General features: G+C 43.0%; 1 protein-coding gene across 5 annotated transcripts; it reads left to right on the top strand.

The window, feature by feature from the left end:
• Positions 1–3,212: 3,212 nt before the first annotated feature.
• On the top strand, positions 3,213–18,912 carry LOC147624509 (protein OVEREXPRESSOR OF CATIONIC PEROXIDASE 3-like). Of its 5 annotated transcripts, none has more exons than XR_015269104.1 (5): positions 3,213–3,466; positions 3,957–4,367; positions 14,348–14,713; positions 18,426–18,561; positions 18,641–18,764. XR_015269104.1 is itself a non-coding variant. In XM_086819530.1 (5 exons), exons 1-5 carry the CDS (start codon positions 3,272–3,274, stop codon positions 16,476–16,478), a joined length of 1,032 nt encoding a protein of 343 aa, XP_086675656.1. In that variant the 5' UTR covers positions 3,213–3,271; the 3' UTR covers positions 16,479–17,064. The 5 variants fall into 5 exon arrangements, 3 of the variants coding, with proteins under 3 accessions (XP_086675656.1, XP_086675657.1, XP_086675655.1); XR_015269105.1 differs by having other exon boundaries at positions 18,426–18,524; positions 18,641–18,752; XM_086819530.1 differs by lacking the exons at positions 18,426–18,561; positions 18,641–18,764 and adding exons at positions 14,829–14,861; positions 16,452–17,064.
• The last annotated feature ends 3,809 nt before the right edge of the window (positions 18,913–22,721 follow it).

Here is a 22,721-nt window from a genome sequence, read left to right as displayed (position 1 = left end):
AGTAAATGTGACTTGTGGATTGAAGCCCATATTTGCATGGTCATCCCTTCTTGGCATCTCATGTGTGCAAGTTGCCTCAGCATGTTGGAGGGTGGGCTTTGTAATGAATGTAAGCCATCATGCAAATGATCAAAACCCTTCACCATAGTGTCCATCATAGCTTGCATCATTGTCATCATTGTGCAATGGTGCCACTTGTCCACTATTATTTGAAGGCCATTGACTCACTTGACCGACATCATGAACATTGTCATTTGGCTCTTGTGCTCTCTCTCTCTCTCTCTCTCTCTCTCTCTCTCTCTCTCTCTCTCTCTCTCTCTCTCTCTCTCTTACACACACACACACACACACACACACACACACACAAATGTATACACACATGAACATTGTCATTTGACTCTTCTCTCTTGCCAGCTTAAACAAAAAGTTTTCAGGCTTCCTACTATTGTTAAATGTTTTCCTCCTAATCCAATTTCCTTCCTTTCTAGCAGCCATCTCATCCTCTTGTTTCAAAGCATTCTAACATCTAAAAAATTAAGTGACTTCCTCTTCAGTAAGACCATCAACTTGTCTTTTCCTTTGAAGATATTCCAACTGTCTAGTCCAATATCTCCTTTCATGTCTCTTCTCCTCAACTCTTAATTTCCCTACAACCCTAATGACTCCTTGCATCTCATTAGCAAACCTTCTCCATGACCCTGCAATCATTCCTATGACGTTTAACCTGTTAATGGCTTGTTTAGTATAGTCAATAAAAAGATTATCCTTTAGCAAGAGGTTATTAACTCTCAACTTTCTAGTTGGAAACTGATCCATCTCAGCCTTTCCCAAATCCTTATAATGCCAGCTCCACTTTAGAGACATATGATCAGACATCACTGAGCTTAAGTCAATTACCACCCTTAAAGTGTGTGGTACCCATGAAGCTTGTTGATTGAAGAATAGTTTATCAAGTCTATAAGAGGAGCTCAAATATTGAAAACTAAAATATGTGTGTCCAGGAGAATCCCTCCAATCCCCTAAAGACCACCCATCCACCAACCCCATTTCCCCTCTCAGCTCATCCCATTTACCTTTCTCATGCCCCATCAAAATGGAACTCCCTCCACTCCTATCTACTACAAGATTATCCACCATATTAAAGTTTAAGATTCATCCTTAGTATGTTTAAGATTCAATTTCCCTTTTGGCTTAACCCAATTCCCCTCTGAATGCCCCTTCTCATCTTCAGAAACTTTCTCCTTACCTTTACCCTCCTCCACTTGATCGGCAATAGGCTAAGTCTCTCGAACACTATTTTCACTCCCTACCTCTCCTATAATATTTCCCTCACCTTCAAGTTTTTCAAGCACCGCCTCAACATAGTTTCTAACAATGTGACCAAAACCCCCACACTTAAAACAGGCTCCCAAGAAAGGGCCAAACTTAAGACCTAGTTCCAACTTGCCCAACTCTCCCAAATCAATTTCTATTGACTTCGGAGTCTCAATCCTAGTGTTCCACAATATACAAACAATGTTGGCCTACCTACCCCCTGTGTTGTCACAAGGTAAATATAGAACATGATCCAGTGTTCTAGCTACATCCCATAAGGGGCCCATAAGGCAGGTCTAAGCTAGGGAGGAAGATCGGACATTTCCACCCAAACAAGGCAGGCTTCCCGAAGGCTCCTACTCACATCAAACAAAGGATCAAAAGGGAAGAAATGCACCAATCTATGACCCCTCCTCCACTTGACCAGCAATAGGTTGAGTCTCTCTAACACTATTTTCACCCCCTATCCTATTGTCTTTCCCTCACCTTAAGGTTTTTCAAGCACCTCCTCAACACAGTTTCTAGCGATGTGACCAAAACCCCCCCACTTAAAAAAAATAGGCTCTCGAGAAAGGGCCAAACTTAAGACCTAGTTTCAACTTGCCCAACTCTCTCAAATTAATTTCTATTGACTTTGGAGTCTCAATCCTGGTGTTCCACGATATACAAAACACTGTTGGCCTACCTACCCCCTGCGTCGTCACACCAGGTAAATATAGCACAGGGCCCAGTGCTCTAGCTACATCCCGTAATGTAGGTCTAAGCTAGGGAGGAAGACCGGATATTTCCACCTAAATAGGGCAGGCTTCCTGAAGGCTCCTCCTCACATTAAACAAAGGATCAAAAGGGAAGACATGCACCAATCTATGACCCATGAAAAGTGGCGACTTCAGAAACAACTCTAAAACAGATTGTGCTTTGATGAACAACACGTTAAAAAAACCTTTCCCGAGATAAAACACATAGGATACCACTCTATTATGCACATTCTCTTCTTGCAACCACCTACCTACCTCAGACTTAGCAGGAGGTTTACCAGGACATAATAAAATCATGGTACATTGCGAAAACAGAGAAACAGATCAATATGATGCTTGGTAAGCTCAGGATTCACCCTCAAGCATACCTTGCTTTCTTGAATTTGGGCATGCGCTTGAAGCCTTTCGTTAAGCTAGTCGGGAGCGTTCTTCTTTCTCTCCCTCTCACCAGCTTCTTCTTCGCGATGCCTCTTCATGTCCTCTGTCTCCTCAAGACCCTAATCCCCCTAGCCCTCGCCATCCTCCTCAACACCATGCATCTAAGAATCCTGGGCGTGCATGCACGCACAATGCATCCCCACAAGTGTCGAATTAACTCCCCACTCCCCAACTAATAATAATGATTACTCACCCTTCACACACGATAACACGTCCCCTCTTCTCTAAGAATTCTCTCCTCCTCCTTTCTCTCCCACTCGTAGAATAAGCCCTTTCAGGCCTTTCTGTAGAGAATTGTGAGACCTTTTACAGAAAGGATATGGGTGAATGCATGTAGATAGAAAAGGGTAAGGAGGGTCATCATTTCATTGACTTTTTCAAGCATTAATCATTACATACTAAATAAATTATGAGACCTTAAATAGAAAGGATGGGGATAATTGCATGCAAATAGAAAGCATGATTGTATTGACTTTTTAAAAGCATTAATCATTACATACTAAAATGAAACCTTAAAAAAATACTCTTATTCTTGAAAAACTAAAGTAATGTATTTAATGGAAATGCAATTTTATTTGGTTCCCTATTATTAACTGGTAGCATAAAGCTTCATTAAATTTTTTTATATATTTTATTGTGCAAGCGGTTGTGTGTTGTGTTGTACTTTCTAATTTCAGCCAATTTAAAAAAATAATAATTAGAGTTTTGATGCTCATTAGGCGATAGACGAGACTCGAGAGCGCGCGCCGCGAGAGCGAGCCATGGCGGGGGAGGCTTGCTTCTCCGTTCTGAGTACCCCAATTCCTCAATATTCCAAGCAGCTTTCCAGCAGCTGCTCTTTTTCTGGTTATTTGAAGACCTCATTGAATTCCGCTCTCTCTGCCCGACCCTTCATCGTTTCAGCTTCTCAAAGAAAGAGCAAAAGCAAGTCTACTGTATCTACAGGGTTTGGCAAGGCGTGTCTCTCTGTCTCTCCGTGCGTTTACGTGTATGTATTATGTTGTGTGTATGTATGTACATTTGTGTGTATGTGCCCACTTATGTATGTATGCGCGCATGCTTTTATGCATTTATGCGTACGTGTGTGCACGTATGTATGTATTATCATTACAAGAACCTGACAATGGATGTGTATGTACGTTCAAATTTAGCACTTTTTTTTCCACACACGCACAGAGAGAGAGAGAGAGAGAGAGAGAGAGAGAGAGAGAGAGAGATTCTTCATCTTTGGAAGACCCAAAAAACCTATGAGGCCAAGCAGTAGACTGTGGTACAAGTGTGCCATGAATAGGCTAAAAATCAGAACATGGAAAGAGGAAAAAAGGGGCTGCATACTACGTAAGCCCAGAGAGAGAGAGAGAGAGAGAGAGAGAGAGAGAGATGCATTTAATGCATTATACTGTAAGCTAGCTCTCTTATATAACCTTGGATCTGTGAACTTTGCAGAAGCCGAAAAAAGTAAGCACTGATGATGCGTGGGAATCTTTGTTCCAACAACTAGAGATAGATTTAGAGAATGACACCGAGGATGTTGATGGCGAAGACATAACAGAAGAAGATGTGGTGAACTTTGAAAGAGAGCTGGACTCGGTTATTACGGAGTTATCAAGTGCTTCAAGCATTGATACAGCTGACAAGCTGAATAATGTTGTACGAGCTCATGGCAAAGACATGGTAGAAGAGTTTGATAATGGTGATGATGAGAACAATGATGAGGAAGACAATGTGTATGATGATGAGGATGATGAAGAAGATTTTAGTGACGATGATTTCGAAGAACCCAGGAAAGTCAGTTTGCAGAGGTGGCAGCTCAAAAAATTGGCAGCTGCCGCAGAGCTTGGCAGAAGGAAAGTAAATGTGAGTCTTCATGCTTGGCTACTTTCAAGACCCTAAGCATTTCTTTGCAGAATAAAATTATTTTTCTTGCTTTTTGAAGATCGCTGTAGGCTGTCATGCACAGTAGGTACAATCAAGATATTTTCATGTAAAATACATCGATGGGGAGAAACTGGATGCCCATGTTCAATTGCATTTTTTGGCCTTTGAATCTGACTGTGCTAATTTTTATTGAGCAAGCTGTATATTGGTAGTCTCCATCCCTTTTATACAGATAACTACTTTACACCTCTAGATGCAAGCATTGAGGAGACTTTAGACTTGACTTTCGTAAGAACTGATCGCGATCTTCTGACTAGCACAGATTACCTGCAATCACAAAAGTCCCAATATCATCTTTGTAAAGTTTTCCAAGAGCAAAACATGAGCATCGGTTCACATGAATTTTATGCCAAGGGAGTGTAATATCCTAAGGCATCATGCACATGCCATAGGAGAAGGCTAATGAGAACTGAGAAAATGATTAGCAAAAATGGCACAATGAGGGTATAGATCAAAAGCCCCAATTTCCATTAGCTTGGGCCTCTTTAAATAGGTTCAGAGTACATGTGATTCGCTCAATGGCTTGTCTCTAATCGTGCTTAATTAGCTCCCTTGCATCTAGCCTTTACCTCCATGATTGTAGCCCTCATCAATGCTGATTGAAGACTTTCTGGCACCTACCATCCACTTGCACTTCACGAGTTGCTCCAGGTAGATTCCTGGCTGGGTAAATGCTCTGCTTGCTACCTTTTACATGCTAGTTTGACCTTTGGACCATACATTATCATTTATCTAATTCTTCTCTCCATCTAGTAAGGCTACATGCTCCCGGTTGCATCCTTCATCCCTTGACTTCTGACATGTCTGAGTATATGTGCAAAAGTGAAAAGAAAGCTTAATGGACAACAATTAATATCTCATTAGTGAATGTCGATGACCGGTTATTGCTGTCAAGTCCCTGTGACTCTGCATAAGAGAACACTGTATGTCTTTGTGAAGTTGCCTAAGGCAACTCTATGGGACTGTTCCAGATATCTGTTGGAGAAAATGCCCATCCTCAACCCCTCCCCTCAGCTTCTTTTTCAAGACAAGTCAACCCTGATTTTGGGGTCTCTTTGTGCACGATTCCATAAACTGGTCAGTGCTGAAAAGCTTATCCCAGGGGCAGACTGGTGTAGCGCTGAACAGAAAAGAGAAGACAAGTTGATCTATGCAGATGGAATGGACTCATATGTCTGCTGAGATAGAATTTGGATCAGGAACCAGTACCAAAAAGAGTTGCCGACCTGGTAGCGCACTACAATAAAGGGTAAGGTGAAATAATGCACAGCGGAAGATGGGAAAGTGGGAGCGGAAGATGGGAAAGTGGAAATGCAGGAGAGTATTGGTCGCCTGCCTCTTCCAGCTGTTTCTTATACAGGACACCATGATTGGGCACATTCAGGATGCCAAGTCCCCCAAGGAGGCGTGGGACACCTTGGTAAAACTCTATGAAACAAATACCAAGGCACGTAAGATACAGTTGAAGAATGAACTTCATACTGTGGAGAAAAAGAGCATGTCTATGAATGAATATGCATTGAAGATAAAGGGTATTGTGGAATCCCTTGCATCTATTGGTGTGTAGTGTTATAAAGTACTTGCTTTAGAGGGTAGTGCGATAAAGTACTCGCTCTAGAGGTGTAGTGCTATAAAGTACTCACACTAGAGGGTAGCAACACTAACACAAGATCCCTCTTGATATGAGTTATAGGAATGTGGAATGATATTAACCTAATTATGGTAAGCCGAGTAGAGGTAATCAATGATCTGTATTCACCCAAGGTCATGTTAGAGAGATACTCAATTAGTGATACGATCAGTATCCATAGTTTGCACCATCTGCATTTTGGCCTCTAATGACAGTACTTAATGATGATGATTTCAATGGACTTAATGGTGATTATTTCAATGGACTTGGTGGCAACAACAAATCTATCAGCTTAGCAAAGGGAGCAAAGGTTCCAGGTATGCATAAGAGAAACCATCAATAATCATCTCTTTGGGATCCAGACTTGTTTGGACATTGGTAGTGAAGGTTCTTTTACATTAGCTTTCCCTATGATGACCTTTGAGCTATTGAAGCTTTTATCCATCACTGAGGGACTTGAGAATTTGTAAGCGGCAACAGTGAGACTAGTGATATACATTTATGTTTTGGTATCCAAATACAATGGCTATCCTTGTAGTAGCCTTGAGCTTTCAATAAGTGTTTGGGGATCCATTTTGGGGTAACTTGTAACTTGGACTTTCTTCGGTCCTTTTTTGTTAGCATGTTTTGCACTGCAATTTATCTTTCCTCCGTAAGTTGTTCTAAAACAAACAATCAGTCAGCCAATTCATTACCATCAAGCTTTTCACTTACAACTACCCTTAAGCCAGGGATCATGAACTTCCAAGGCATTAGTGTCTCAAGTCCATACACCATCTTAAATGGCGTGCAACCAATTGTAACTTTGTATGATGTGCAATAGGTCCTTAAAGTTAGTGTGCTTAGACTCCCCCGGTTAGGTGTTCATAAGATTGGAGCACTAGCCAAGGCTTGCTTTAGCGCGTCATAAGCTTGTTGACACTTCTCGGTCCATAGGTTTGGTATTTTCTTCTTCCACTGGGACTATTGATTCGGGTACAACACGAGGTGTCTCCATTGTATATTGGGGACATGGCTTATGCATGTCAGCAAATGGTGGTAATCCGACATTGAGTTCTTCATTAAGGAGAGCTCTCATCGCTTCAAACAATTTAGGATCTCCACTCAATCAGGCGGTTCTAGTTGTACTGGTTTATGAGGTCATAACGTCTAACAATTTGGGGATATTTAGTGGTGCGTTTATGACCTCCTTTTCATAAATAGGTGTCGGTGAGACCGAAAAATCCATCTCGGAGATGGGCTCAGGATTTCCATATGGTAGTTGTTCCTTGAACCAATCAGGGATCAAATTATGAGAGGTGGAGGCCTCAGTCTCTTCCATGATGACATTCGGCACATCTAGAGGTTTGCGAATCTCAGTAGTAGACGTTAAGGTACTAGGGTGTATAGTATCTGAGACTCTCACTTGCTTGGGTTTTGGTTCAAGCTCCTCTTGTGTTTTTGTAACTAAATCACTAAATTCTTGGAGTTGCTTAATCTTCTTTTGAGGGTCAGGATAACAGCGAAGTTTTGTCATGTGTGATCTAGTTTCAGGAATTACCGGTTCCTGTGGGGTCTCCTTCCTCGTGCTCTTGGTTTTGGAGGGTATTTCCCTACCTTGTTCAGAATCGGCCCTTGTGTCCAAGGAGTCTGAGTCCTTATCTAGGTCCCTAATGAAGACTAGCTCATGAGGCATTCCAAGATTTTTCTTTTTGGTTTCCATTCTTAACGGATTTTGTCTCATGTCTCCCTTCTTCTTCCTAGATTCTGCTACCGAGGCCACAGATCATTGCTTGAGAACATGTTGGTTTTGGGCTTGTATAGCTGGGTGATAGTATTCAAAGATGTGTGATCTAGATTTTTTAGGATTTGCCTTTGAGTTTGATTACTTAACACACAAGAGAGTGCGAGACACAAGAGAGATGGATGGCTGAATTGTCTTCTATCTTCTTCTCTTCTCTACTACCATATAACTATGATGGGTCTCGTCGTGGACTTGTCACCACAATCTTCTTGGGGCAGTCTTTAATCCAATGCTCTATGTCACAACGGTTACAAGTAGCCGGTGGTATGTTTGAGGATACTGTTGAGGAAACTTCAGCAGGAATTCCGAAACTCGATGGGGACCTTGACAGTGGTAACATTGAAGAGGCATTCTTCTAGCTGTGTCGTTAATGTTCCGGCCCCTTCCCATCGCAGCATGCTTGCGGTCCCAAGACTGGTGGAGGCAATGACACATTGGGTGCATGGTGCATGTCCTTTGATAGGAGTTGTTACGTGGGATGTTCTTGACTTGTTACAAGACAGAGGGCTGCATTTGTTGCGGTGCCGGCAATGCTAGCTGTGGTCTCGTTGTATCAGCAATAGCCTGTAGGCGTGCTCGGCAATCTCGGGCTTCGTGACCATAGCGTCCAGAAAAGCTACAGTTACCATTGTAACAAGCTCTTAAAATTGGACATTCGCTAGTGGTATGTCATTGATGGTAAATGGAACACCAATGTAGATCTGTCCTAGGGTACATGTGCACATTGTCCGAAGCTTTGGTAGCCTTCATTTCCTCTTGGAGGGCTTTTGAGAAGTTAGTCCAAGTCATTTTCGCGGTGGTGGTGCTACGACCGCTGACGTAGTAGACTTAGAATTTGAAGCTCTTACTCCCTTTATCATCAAGTTATTCTCAAGTTGGATGGCATTAGTCGTGACGTCCTCCCAGGTGGTGATATCTCTAATTACCAAACCATTATGGATATGTTTATGTTTAAGCTTATGGATAAATCGATCAAGCAGTTGATTGTTGGAAAAGCGCTCATATAGAGCACAACGAGAGTTCAAATGCTTAAGACGACTAATAAAATCTCTCACTGACTCATCTTCTTTTCTCTTAGCTTTGTGCAACTGTGAAGCCACACTCCACATAGCTCCCTCACACACAAACTGCTTTAGGAATAACCTTCGATCTCAGTAAAGTTTAGACGTTCTTCAACTCTTAGAGTTCGATACCAGCCTCAACTCTTAGAGTTCGATACCAGCCTTGCCATCTAGTGTAAGGCTAAATGTGTTGGTCATTGCAAGCTCATTCCTCTCACCTAAGGCCTCACAAACTTGATCGAAGACCTCGAGATGTCTTCTAGGATCACTCTCTCCATTGAACTTGTGCGTAAGCTTCGCGATTTGTGCAGCCTTTCCAAAGCTACTCCGTCCGTTATCTCTCATGATTGGTCCTATACTTTCAACCATAGCTCTCCCCAATGCTTGCGCAAAGGCTACTGGATCAGTTTGGAAGGGTTGTTGCTGGAGGTATTGGTATAGCAGGGGCAACATGTGGTATGAAACGTGCTGCGTGAGGGTGTAATGGCATGAATCCCGGAGGAGTAACATGAGTCCGATAGGTGGGAGGTTGTAGACGAATTCCCATAGGTATCGATTGGCGTATGAGCCAAGGGCATTACTGGTCTAGTCATTTGTGAGGATATCCCCCTTGCTCTAGGGTGCATTGGCAAAGTAGAGAAAGATGCAAGGAATCGAGGATCTTGGGTGAAGGTTCCTTCTTTTGCGGCCCTAGCTAATGAGGTGGATGTGTTAACTAGGCCTCGAGCCATTGTTAGAGTGACTGTTGCAACCGTGGTTGCCATAGTTGTAACCGAGGGCATGAAACTAATGGGCAATCTTAGATGGTTGGTCACAGGTGGTGTCGTTATGAGTGGTGTAGAACCCATTACCACAGAATCTGGAATTGTGCTAACATCATCTTGGGTTGGTACCTTTCTACTACGGTCTTGGAATGTGAAGTCTGTGCTTGTAGATTCTTGGAGTCCTGTGTAACGTAGAGGAAGAATAGCAATAGTTGAGGCTTGGTCCATTGTGTAGTCGGGTGATACTACAAAAGTAGGATCCACTGGGCTCATAGGAGGTGTTACCATTTCACTCATCATGGACATTCTTGCTTTGGAGGTCCCGACTTGCACCATAGGTCTTTGGATCCTTTCATGTTCAATGATCCTATATATGCAATTGCAGATATCCTGTAATCGTCAGTCCTCTGTTATGGCCCCAGATATTGATTGGACAATCCCTTTTCAACTAACACCATAAGCTTGGTCTGTGGCAAAATCCACAAGTCTCTGTTGATGCGTCATACTTCCAATCATTTGTGAGAAGACGTTGATCCATGATTTGTAAGCCTACTCTTTCACCAAAGTAGACAATGTTATTGCTTGTGTCAAGATTGTCTGACACTACATGCGCAATCCTTGCTTGGGACTCGTTTTGGACGTACTGGGCTGTTTGGGTTGCTAATCACTGCTGTGCCACTTGCAAAGTCTCTTCTTCCTTTGCTCTGGCAACCTGGATTAGTACCTCTACTGTTTGCACTTCTTCTAATGTCGTACCATTAGGCATAAGTACTTGTGCAAGGGGTGGTTCAATGGTCACAGTTGTAGAGCAGGTATAATAGGAGCTGTATGGACATGGATATCAATATGAACTCTCCTTGCTTGTAACAATGAGAGCACACCAAGTGTCTCTCTGGAGTTTATCTCAACTCCTTCATCATAGGGTCTGTATGCAGTAAGATTTGGTTCAGAGGTAGCGGTTGAGGCCGAACCTCTGAGGTAGCTAGCTACGCGGTCAAAAAGATTGGTAGTTGACTTGACTGGTGAGGCTTGGTTAGGGTTCTCACTTCTTGGGACTGGGGAAATTTGATGAAGCATCATTGATCCTTAGTGCAAGTCCTTGTACAATGCTAAATTGGGTTCCGACGACCGAAGGTCTAGAGCCTAGTGTAGGTTGGTACGCACCTAGCTCGATAGATGCACTATCGCCTAAATAGGCCTCTAATACACTCCCAGATCGTAGGTGCATGTGAATATGGGGTGTTTGAAGACCCTACGGATGTTCCGGACAAGTTTAAGAAATTTTGATTTTTTTTCTTTATATATATATACATATATATATATATATATATATATATATATATATATATGTATATGTATATGTATATATGTATGTGTGTGTGTGTGTGTGTGTGTGTGTGTATATATACACACACACACACACACACACACACATACATATATACATATACATATACATATATATGTATATATATATATATATATATATATATATATATATAGATATATAGATATATATATAGATTTTTTTTTGGATTGTTCAAAACTTTTCCGAAACACATTTTTGGTGTTTCTTAACCCGTCTGGCACAAAAAATACTTTTTTCGGGTTAGTCAAGTGCTCTGGGCGCTGGCCCCCATTGTTAAGAAAGCTTCTCAACTATGTAAAAATGTTTTTTTTTTAGTGTCACGCAAGTTGTGTCAACACGATCGCAATAGCCTAAAAAAACATATTAGGCAAGTTTGTGCGTGCACTTTCCCAAAAATTTCTATACTCTCTTTTCTTGTCCTTGGACCTTTTACCTTTGCTCTTTTTTCCTTTTCTTATTTATTTATTTTATACTTTATTTATTTTTTACTTTTTACGTTTTTTGGTTTATTGTTTACGGTTTCAATTTTCGGTTTACCAAAAAAGGGTTTTCCTAGAATCTTGGACTTAGGCTTTCACGTATTAAATGCGTCCAGTCGCTCAAAATTTACCCGAAAATGAGTATTGACAGACTTTTAGACTTTTTGGGCTAGTTGTCTAAAAGCCTGCACGCATTAAATACGGACAACTAGTCAAGATGATCATATTAGAGAGGATTAAGTTTAATTAACTTGCGTTAATTACACTAATGCAAAAATGCAGAATGTGTAGAAAACACAATTTTTTTGTGTGCCACTTATGGGAAGTCCTTGCACCATAGAAAGAGTACAGGAAGAAACCAATGTCGTGGGGCTTTGCCCAACCACACTTGGGAGCATAAAACAGCTCAACCGAGAAGCCAATATGCCATGGCCTAGCTCACAATTGCATGGGCAAGGTGTGTCACTCACCTCGTGAATACTTGTGATCGGATTCTCGTAGAAGACAATGTTGCCGCATAGTCACACTCCAAAGCTCCACTCTGCCGTCGCACTCCAAAGGAAGCTCGACCCTCCTCTCACTTAATTTCTCTCTCTCACATACACTCACATATACACAATGAGCATATAACAACTCTAATTGAATTAGGCAAGGGCAAGCAAGACACAAGAGAGAAAGAGAGTAGAGAAGAATAGCACTTTATTAGTTGCATAAGAGAATGAGTCATGAGAGTTACATTTTAGATTTTGTAGGTGACCTCTAGGGTTCACACTCTTGGGCGGCCAAAGTTAAAAGTTTGGTTGTCGGGCTCATTTGGCCACTCTAGCTAGTGTAGACACCTATTCTAATGCTAGCACTCTCCACCTAAACTCCTGTGGTGCGCCTTTAATATACAAGCGACGAGCACACACAAAATATTCAAAACATGGTTTTCAAGTGAATTTCGTACATTCCTGCGCCAAGGTGGTGAAAATGATATGGTGACCGGCATCAACGCCCTAGAGGTCTTCAGCAAGGGTTAACAACATGGTACCAAGGTCCCTTTGTCTCTGATAGGGCCGACGAGATCTCTTGGCATCACAGGCGTCGTGTTTGGCTCTCCCCCTCCCCCCTCCCCCCTCCCCCGCCCCAATTGTTCGAGGTAGTTTCCCGCTGAGAGTGGCCAGCCATGGAGGGAACACCTCCACTAGCTTTTCTCTTTACCTCTTTTGAGGGCTCTAAGCATGTACATCTTAGCCTTGGGCTGATTGTTTTTAACAAATGGAAGAATCTTTTCTCTGATGAAAAAGGAAAAGACTAGCTGTATGTTTGCCGCATCAACATCATCATAGTGAGCATGCAAATACATGTGCAAGTCCACCTCCATATCAATACAAAGGAGATCTCATGTGTGTATGGTGTCATCCTCATGCATCCAGAATATCCAGCATAGGGGAGTCTACGATGGTCAAGAGGCTCACCATGTCCATGAGAGAGAAAGAAAGAAAGATATATTAAGCGTCTGCTAAAGACCCAATGGGCCTATGAGACCAAAGTGATACAATAATGTCCATGGCATATCTCATCATGGAATGGAAAATAAAACAGAAAGAAAACATAAACATAGCTATCTCACTGGGGTGATACAAAACTGTCCATGGAAACTCATCATGGAATACTAAGAACATAGAAACATGAGAGCAACATCAGCTCTGAGTAGATGGTATACCACACTCCAAAATATCAAGCATGGGGTTGATGAGTATGGCCAAGACGTCTCCCTTAGGTATGTCACGTGGAAAGGTAGCTCGATGGTGGTGGAGCATGTCCTGGATCTGGAGCTGATGAGGTGATCGTGGCCGACGGGGGGGTTGAGGATGTTGGGCACGTTGGAGTGCAGAGGCTCGGTCCGACATAACTCCTCTCGGGCGAGGTAGGTCTAGAGCAGCTCATGGAGGGTCTTTCTCCTCCTCCTCGAGAGTCTCATGTATGATGCTCTGTGGGGGTTTGTGCTTCTTCACCACCTCCACCCAATCTTTTTTAGTGGTCTGCAGTTCTTCTTGCAGCTTATCACTCGCAGCTTTCAACTGCTCCAAGTCAGTCCTTAAACCCTCCTGAATATTCAGTTCCCCTTCCTGCACTGTATGGTCCTTGACTGTAGCCTTTAGGGCTTCCATTTCTGCCCGGAGTTCCCCTATCATTGGGGCAGCCTCTGGCATTCCTGTTTGTTGCAGCTGGGTCTCTTTCAACATCTGAATCACCTCTTCCTGGTGGTTCACCTGGGCTGCCAGTTCTTCAATCTTGTTGTTCTTTCCCTGAATCTCCTTGCGGAGGCCTTCCAACTGTTTTTCATGTTGGTTCAGAACCCTGTCCAGCACCTTCTTTTGTTCGCCCAATGACTTCTTTATGTTATCCTCCACTGTCTTGATGTATGCCTCCAGCTCCTGTAGGTTCATTGTGGCTATTTCCCCCTGGTTGCTTCCTTGGGGGCCTGAGCAAGGGTGGGTCGCAAAAGGCAGGTGGACACAGTGTACTCAAGTCAGGGCAGCGTGGGCACGTGGGTACAAACAGGCGCGGGCGAGGAGAGACCACCAGCGCGCAGCACGTGCAGGGAGGGGGGCTTGCGCAACGTCACGCCATGAGCAGCGGAGAGAGAGCGGGAGTATTGCAGCACGAGCAGGGCGAGAGAGACCACCAGCGCGCAGCGCGAGCAGGGAGGGGGGCTTGCACAACGTCACGCCATGAGAGAGAGAGAGAGAGAGAGAGAGAGAGAGAGAGGTACTCCTTTGATTGATTTTTAAGTTTTCATGAACTTCCTTCTTTTTTTGCTACAGATTAAGAGCCTAGCTGCAGAGCTCCAGCTTGATCGAGACGATGTGCTTTTCTTTCTCAAGAGCCCCCCGCCAGAGCTGCTGATGATTGCTCACAAAGAAGAAGAGGACACAAGTGAAGATGAAGAGGAGGAAATTTCTGATGGTGAAGACACTAATGATGATGAAGAGACTGATGAATCTCTAGTATATTCGGTTTCTAATGCGAGTCAAGAGGCGCCTACAACAAATGATCATTCACCATTCAATGGCATCAATGACCCGAAAAAGAGGAATTATGGTCCCAGAGATTGGATTAAGGGAAAGAGACTCCGAAAAGTGCATACAGCAACACTCGAGCGTGTTTACAGACGCACAAAACGACCAACTGTAAGTTTGATTTATCGCGCTACAATACATTTGTCATATACTGGTTTATATGGATGCCTATGCATGCAATTCTTAATACATCCTCACGCTAACTTTGTGTTTGGCAATGCCTAAGGATTTGATCACGTGCAATAAATCCAACACTCAGGTATGCTTGTAGACCTGTGCATACTAAGTTACACTTGTCAGAATCAAATGTTATGTCTTAGGTGCACACTCCTATTGGTTCATGTGGTAGCACTGTGACACAGCTGTACTTTCAGGGACATTATCGGGAATAGATAAGCTACGCATGCTTAGAAACTTGTGGGACAACTAGTGGAGTAGCCGGCTGTGGGCAGGGTAGGCAGGATGCTGACAATGGGTAGAGTTGGGTGTGGCTGATCCACCAAAGCTGACCCCACCATTGACTGGTCAGCAAGGCAACCACTTTTCTCTCCAACACGTAGGAACTTCTTTCCCTTCTTCACTGGTGTGGGATCTTGGCCTTTCAGTGAAGGATTTGGAGGGGAGAGGTGCCTTTTTATAGGGCAGCAGGGGCACATTCTTACCCTCCTTCGTAAAGGGGTTCCTTAGGCTCTGTAGTAAGGCAGTTCATGGGGCAACGTTTCCTCCTTCCAAGGGCTTATTTAGAATCTTGCCTATGATCTAGGATGCATCTCACCGATACTTTAAATAAAATACGCCGCCGCCTAAATGGTGCACATCCTTGCTATCCTCCATGGAGGTTTACAGACGAGAGCTGCCTATACAAAGGATTTTAACACCCCCTCTCAGATCTTGGTTGTGGGCCAACACCAACTTGCTTGAGTTGGTGCTCCAATTGATAAGTCACCTACATTGTTCTTAATGTGACAATATTCCAGGAAGAGTTCATTTGTGAGGTCCTCTCTTGAAGAAAATGGTATTCAACCTTGATGTACTTTGTCTGAGCATGGAACACAAGATTCTTGGCCATTGTCAAGCAACTCTGATTGTCAGTGTAGTAGTAGCCTCATTTTGTTCACACCAACATCACCAAGAACTTAGAAGTCCCCTAAGCCATATAGCCTCACAAGTAGCTGGGCATGATGCCCTGTACTTTGCCTCCATCGATGTAAGAGCTCAGTTAATTGCTTCTTGCTTGTCCAGGACATAAGGCCCGAACCAAGTGTAAAGCAATATCCTATAGTTGAATGTCTAGTATCTAGATGTCATGTCATCCAAAATCAGCATAACCCTCAAAAGGGCTCCTCTCATTTAGGTAATGCCAAGAGATCTGAGAATTCAGAGACCTTTTTAATAATTCTCTCCTAAAAATTAGAACTCTTGTTGCCTAAGCTATAATTGATGTCCAGTCTGGTGTTGGCTAAGTAGATCAATGAGCCAACTAATCTCATGTAGAAGGTGGGAATTACCGATGAAGAAGCATGTGCTGAAAGTTCCTGTTGTGGATCCATGGGTGTTGAAATGGGCTTGCATTCAACCATCCTAAATGTGTGCAAAACCTCTCTCTAGTATTTCTGTGGATCCATGGGTGTTGAAATGGGCTTGCTTGCATTCAACCATCCTAAATGTGTGCAAAACCTCTCTCTAGTATTTCTGTGGTGCCACCTCTTTATAGGCCGTCTTAACACTAACAGATATGGGATGTAAAGCAACAAGTATCGTAAAGGTGGTGTTGCACTCAAACCTATGAAATGAACAATTGCATACATTTGACATGGATGGAAAGCCAGTAAATGTGAATGTTTTGCAGTATTTGCCAGGCAAAAAAGCACTTTGAAGATTCCACTTCAAATCCTTCGGCTCGATCCCCAAGCACTTTTGACTTGGTCACAAGTAGGGCAGCAGACATGGAACTAAGCATGCTTATTCAAATACATGGTTCGTGCTTCCGGCATATGTCATGGATGTTCACCCTCCGTCGATGCAAGTTGTGACAAGGAAAACTTCTATTTTGAAGACAATCTTGAGTGGCTGGTATTGTCTTTGGTCTGAGCCTAGCAGTCCTTGATACCAATTGTAAGACTACAAGTGCAAGGCATGTGTGAACAGATAGAGTGAACAACAAATGACTTAGATCACACAAGCATTCTCAAGTATCCTATTCTAATCTTAGCATTAATGATGATGAATACTTACAATGATTGTCTGAACAACTCCTATAACCTATTCCCCCAAAAAATGCTCTCTAGCTCTCAACGCAAGTGTTTTAGACTCTTGTTCCTCAGCAAAACGCTAGCTGCAAATGTGATTCCTAGCCCTCCAAATCGCATTTGTACTTGCGCTCCTGATGGAAAGACTCCTGGAAAATTGAATAACGAATTGCATGCCCAAACGGTCTATTTATAGGAAGGGGAAGGGGAAGGGGAGGGGGGGGGTGTGTGGTGGGGTTGGCTTGTAGGACTTGTCAGCCAGGTCCTACCTGCTTTTTTCACATTGTTTTCACATGTGTGCCAAATCCAAATTGACACCTGTGTCCACACTTGGGCACCCATGTCTTGCTGGCATGGCTTCACAAAAGATCTGTCCAAGTTGGTCCATACCTGAAGGTGTAGGTACTAGGCACAAAGATGTCCTCTCCGAGCGAGCTGCTCAGCAGGTCCACTTAATAGTTAACTACAGTAGGCAAGCAGGCACAGGTATGCAAGACTGAAGACCGTAGTGCTAAGTTAGTTAATCAGCATGCGGAATTCATGTGTGATTTTGTTGTCATACCTTTGGTAGGTGCAGATGTGATTTTGTGGAATTTCTTAACCTCTTGGGCTGACTTTTTCTTCCTCCAAGGGCTCCCTCAAAATCTTGCCTATAATCTGGGATGCATTTCACTTATACTCTGAAAAAAATACTACGCCCATGACCTATGCCTAAATGGTGCATGTTCTCACTGTCCTCCATGGAGGCTGACAAATGAAAGCTGCCCATACAAAGGATTCCAACATCCCCTGTCAAATCGTGGTTGTCGGCCAATACCAACCTGTGTGAAGAGGTGCTCCAATTGGTTCTGAGGCAATGCCTATGTGAACAAGTTGGCCACATTGTCCTTTGTGGGACAATATTCTAGGAAGACCCTATCTGTGAGGGTCTTTTCGTGAACAAAATGGTATTCAACCATGATGTGCTTTGTTCAAGGATGGAACATAGGATTCTTGGCCATTGCCAAGCAACTCTGATCTCTTTAGTGTATAGTAATTGCCTTATCCTGGTCACATGAAACATCACCAAGAAGTCTCCTAATTCATATAGACTGCACATGCTGCCTTGTACTCTGCCTTCATCGATGGTAAAGCCGTTGTCGGATGCGTCTTGTTTGTCCAGGAAATGATCCTCAAAGCAAGTTTGAAGTGATGTCCTGTCATTGAATGTTTGGTGTCTGGTTGACTCGCTCAATTTGGTTAAGTAAAACCCTCATATTGAGGGCATGAAGGTGGTCCTGGGTTCTTGTAGGTGTTTTGGAGGCTTACAACTAGTGAATAGGGTATGCTTACCAAGTATGATTGGGAGGATTTTGAGAAAGATTGATAAGCCATTTATGTTCTTTTTACACTAGGGAAGGAGACCCTTGCAAAGGTCAAAGGAGATTTACTAGGATACAAGCTAGGATAGTGCTTTGGCCCTTGCCTATGGAACATAATCAACCCTATGATATGGCATGATGACATGGCATTGACAGTCTGTCATAGTCGTTTTCATTTTTCCCTTCTCAACTGGTTTTATGGGCTATCATCAGGATATTTTGATGACTATGATTAGACCACATCGTTTGCCAAGGAAGTGAATTGAAGAGAAACGTGCAGCCTAAGGCAACCAAGCATCAATTTTTGATAAGGTTACACACCTGGTGTAAAACTTGTGGGGCTTGTAAGGTACTAGAAAGCACTTTATCACAAAAATTTGTTCCACTTGACTGGTGTGGATAAAATCTACTTTGTCTTTATGATGCAGAATGCTATGGTTCAAAGTCTGGTTGAGGTCACGAATCTTCCACGTAGACGGATTTTGGAGTGGTTTGATGAACGGAGATCAACATCAGGTACAAATGACCCTCCCAAACTTGCTGCTACTTTAAAGAAGCCTTGGAAGAAACCAGTGACTCACACTTTTGCAAGACTAGAGTAACATGACAGTATGAGTTCAAGGAGGATTGTTGCCACCACCAGGTGGCCTGTAAAGGCACTTTTGAAAGATGTCAAAAAGATGGAAAGCATTTGCCTCTACTATCTTGCTCTCAACTTTACATAATAGCTGTGGAAGTGGTCTATGTTTTCAGAGTGAAGGAAAGAGTTGAGTATGAACAATTAAGGGGTTTGTTGCTGCTTAATCTCTCTTTTGGTGCACAGCCTTAAGCACACAAGATTTTCTGTTATCTTGGTCAGCATTTGGGTTGTCTAGTAGATCAAGTAATTTGGTACACTCAATAGGGATGTCTAAGAAAGCAAACAGCAGGAGAGGTAATAGAGTAGCAGCAAATTATGTTCCACCTGTCATTTAGTTCACAGTGGTCGCCAGTTAATCAAATGCAAGCATTCAAACAATGAGAAATGAAAAGTAAATGAATTGAAATGATATATTAACGTCTTCAGAAGGCCAAAATGACCTATGAAAGTGGTCGCTAGTTAATCAAATGAAAGCATTCAAACAATGAGAAATGAAAAGTAAATGAAATGAAATGATATATTAATGTCTTCAGAAGGCCAAAATGACCTATGAGACCAAAAAGGTTACAACAATTGGTGGATCTGATACAATGTCTGTGTAAGAAAAGCTAAAAACAACTAAACAACTAATTGAAACTGAAACAACTATGAGGAAAAGTACGGTACTAGGAGCTCCTAATGGATAACATCTGGGAGGAAAACTCCAGCAACAAAGGTAAGCATCATACACATCACTAATCAAAGATGTCTCTCATCGATCGATGGCGGATATCCTCAATGTCCTCCATGGTGAGTACTTTGATTGGACGTCTCCCATGTCGTGCTAGTATGGTCTTGATCCTCTGTTGTAGTCTCCGTCGGTGTCGAGATGGGCCTCTCATCTTAGGGTGCCTGGACCGCCCCAGCACTATAGCGCGATCAACAGTGTACCTTTGGTGCGGCTATACTTTGGGGCTAGCTGCAATGCCTGCTGGCCTGACTGCTCAATCTTTGGTCGAAAGAAGTCTGTAATATGCCTCTGTAGGTGTCTCTCCCTCTCTGATCCCCTCCCTCTCAAGAGACCCTCTCTATGTCTACGAAGCTCCAGCAAGCATAATCCGAGGCATCTCTGATCCTGGTATCTCATGACTCTAGAAAGTGGTCCGAAACCCTCTCTGAACAGGCAGTGAAAACGGCCTCGTATCTCATAATATACTGGACAGTGACATATGTAATGTAACTCTGTCTCACTGGCTCCATCTGGCACAGCTGACAAATCCTGGCCTCAGCTGGTACGCCTCTGAATCTGCTAGTCTCAATCTCTAGCTGGTGTGAGGATGTGCGCATCTGACCAATAGCACACCGTACCCCATGAGAAAGATGAGTATCCATGTAGTTAGGTCTAATCACAAACCCATCTTGCGTGAGCTGGAGAAGATGATCTCTATAGAAAGCCATCTTCGTACCAAGCTCGTGTGTCGGCTGTATCCATGTCCTCCTAGGGTCCAGCTGAATCAAGTCTTGCCTGATAAGTCTGGTAATCTTTGCCCGTGTGAGAGAGAGGGAGGGTGCATCCAGGGAGTACTGAAATGGAGGTAGCTTGTCCATACTAAAGCCATGCAGCTGGAACCAAGCTGTTATCTGTGCATACCAACATGATCCGTCTCGCTCTGATGCCAACTGTCGTGAAGACTCCAGGGCTAAGCGAGCATATCTGTCTCTAGGGAGAGCCCAAGTGCTATGTATAAAGGAGACTGATCGAGTGAGTGCCTCTACTACCAATGGGGGGGCAGCCATCTCTGCACGGATAATATCATGTGGTACGGAGGCCTTGGCCCTAATCATCCGGGAAATCATAGAAACCAAGGGCCTCTCCATACATTTCCATCCATCAGTGCTACCAGCTCGGCTGTGGTTGGTGATCCACTGAGGGTCCCCATACCTCCACTCCATACAGCATGGCTGAAGTGACCAAAGTGTCAAAGAGCCAGAGCTTTGTTCGAGGTTCCTGAAACTGAACCTGCGAACACATCCTCTCTAGTCTCCCCAATGCTGGTCAATCTGGTCTCCGTTGCTCTCCTCAAGGAAAATAGTGGGCCACTAAAAACCACACCAAGGTAAGTATATGCATATGTATACTCCACTGTCTCTTGGCCATATGTAAAGGTGGGTATTGACCTCCTAACCCACTGTGCTGTGGTGTTAAGCACCATCACCTTGGTTTTACCAAGGTTAACAGACAATCCACTGTCCTATGCAAACGTGTGCAATGCATCCAAATGACGCTGCATCCCCTCTGGAGAATCTGAGATCAGCACAATATCATCAGCATACAATAGCAGCGGAATCCATGTCCCTGCTAGCTGTGCTCCTCTGTCACCCTTCCGCTCTACATAGTATGAAACCTCATCCACGTACATCCCAAATAAGGTGGGAGAAAGGGGACAGCCCTGTTTCACCCCAATAGTGGAGTGAACCATCTCAGATATACCCTGAGTAGTACGTACCTGCCCCACAATTGTCCTGTATAAAGCCATGATTCCCCAAATCAGCTCTGTGGGCACTCCCATCTCCTGTAGTCTGCGCATCAGTCTAGCTCTCGGTACTGTGTCAAAAGCTTTGCGGAAATCCACAAAGCAACAATAAATCCTTTTGCCATATAATCTGCCCTCCTCAATAATAGCTCTGAGTGTCAAGCATTAGAGAAAAAGGGAGCTCATTTTGGGGCCTGTAAGAAATTCACTATTTTTCGATTTATTTCTCTCCTAAAAGATCTCAAAAATAATAAAATATGGAAACGTGGCTCAGAACTGTCAGTAAGGACTACTGAACTGTCAGTTCAGAAAAGAATAAGATAATCTTTTATCTAACTAACACGATTTTGCATTAAATATCTCCTTAATTTTTTTTGTTTCTCGAAGATTCTGCATCTCTTTTGACGACGTGTGCAGGCCTCTCATAAAGAATCCATCACTGAACTTAATGATTGTATGGATACTGTCACACTTCCACAATTCATGTTACAAAAAGACTATGAGATTGACAAGCAAACTTTGCAACCTCAGAAGCACAAAAAATGGCCGATACTAGTGAGTTACAATCTCAGAAGAAGCAATTACACCATCTTCACATCGACTTAGAAGAACAATATGCTCCAGCACAAAAAAGACGAAAGGATACGGTGCTGAATGCTCAACAACGGGAAAATATGAGGAGAAGGGCTCCAACATATTGACTTATGGTGTGATGGAAGTATATATCAAAAATGTCTAGTAAAAAAACTCTACACCTCTATTTGTCAATCCAACCACACTACTGAGGTTTGCGGGCGATGGACAAAATGGACTTCTTGGTTATATTTCAGCACAGTCTGCATTTGCAAAAACATATAAAACAATGTACCTACAAGAAAAGGGGGCCAGGATTCAAGAGATAGCTATTCGTGCAAAATTGGAGCAGCAATTGCAGAATGAAATTGAGGAGCATTCAAAGAGTAAAAAAGAGTTGACAAGATCAAGAAGAAGAGAACCGTGCTTGGAGATAGACAACGAAGCAGGAAGATTAAAAACATTGCAAATTTGAAGGCTGGGATTGGTGGACGCAAGCGAAGAATTCAGGAAGCAAGGTTAGTTTGTAATTTTTTATTTTTTATACTAAAAAATGCTCTCAAATGACTAACAGGATTGGAAGTGTTGAATAATATAGGCATATTGTGTTGTTACTATAGGAAACTATTGGAGCCTGCAAAAGAAAATATGGATCCCAACCTTCTTCCAGTTAAACAAATGAAAGGATTGCTTTCTTGTGGTGTAGCAAAAGGTTTGATTGAAGAAAAAAAATACAAAACAATCAAACGCAATGTTGTAGAGGACTTTATATCCAATAATCAA

Source organism: Cibotium barometz, chromosome 25 (assembly GCF_041138505.1).
Source record: "Cibotium barometz isolate CiBa-2024 chromosome 25, ASM4113850v1, whole genome shotgun sequence".
NCBI classification, from domain to species: Eukaryota; Viridiplantae; Streptophyta; class Polypodiopsida; order Cyatheales; family Cibotiaceae; genus Cibotium; species Cibotium barometz.
Note: the sequence above shows the minus strand (reverse complement) of the source record. Positions and strands in the feature narration are given on the sequence as shown.

Excerpts from the sequence above, each read along its gene's own strand:
- LOC147624509 (XM_086819529.1), top strand. The coding sequence starts at position 3,272 with ATGGCGGGGGAGGCTTGCTTCTCCGTTCTGAGTACCCCAATTCCTCAA. Across the intron at positions 3,467-3,956 it reads TATCTACAGGGTTTGGCAAG|AAGCCGAAAAAAGTAAGCAC; the intron begins GCGTGTCTCTCT and ends TGAACTTTGCAG. Across the intron at positions 14,714-18,640 it reads GACGCACAAAACGACCAACT|AATGCTATGGTTCAAAGTCT; the intron begins GTAAGTTTGATT and ends TTTATGATGCAG.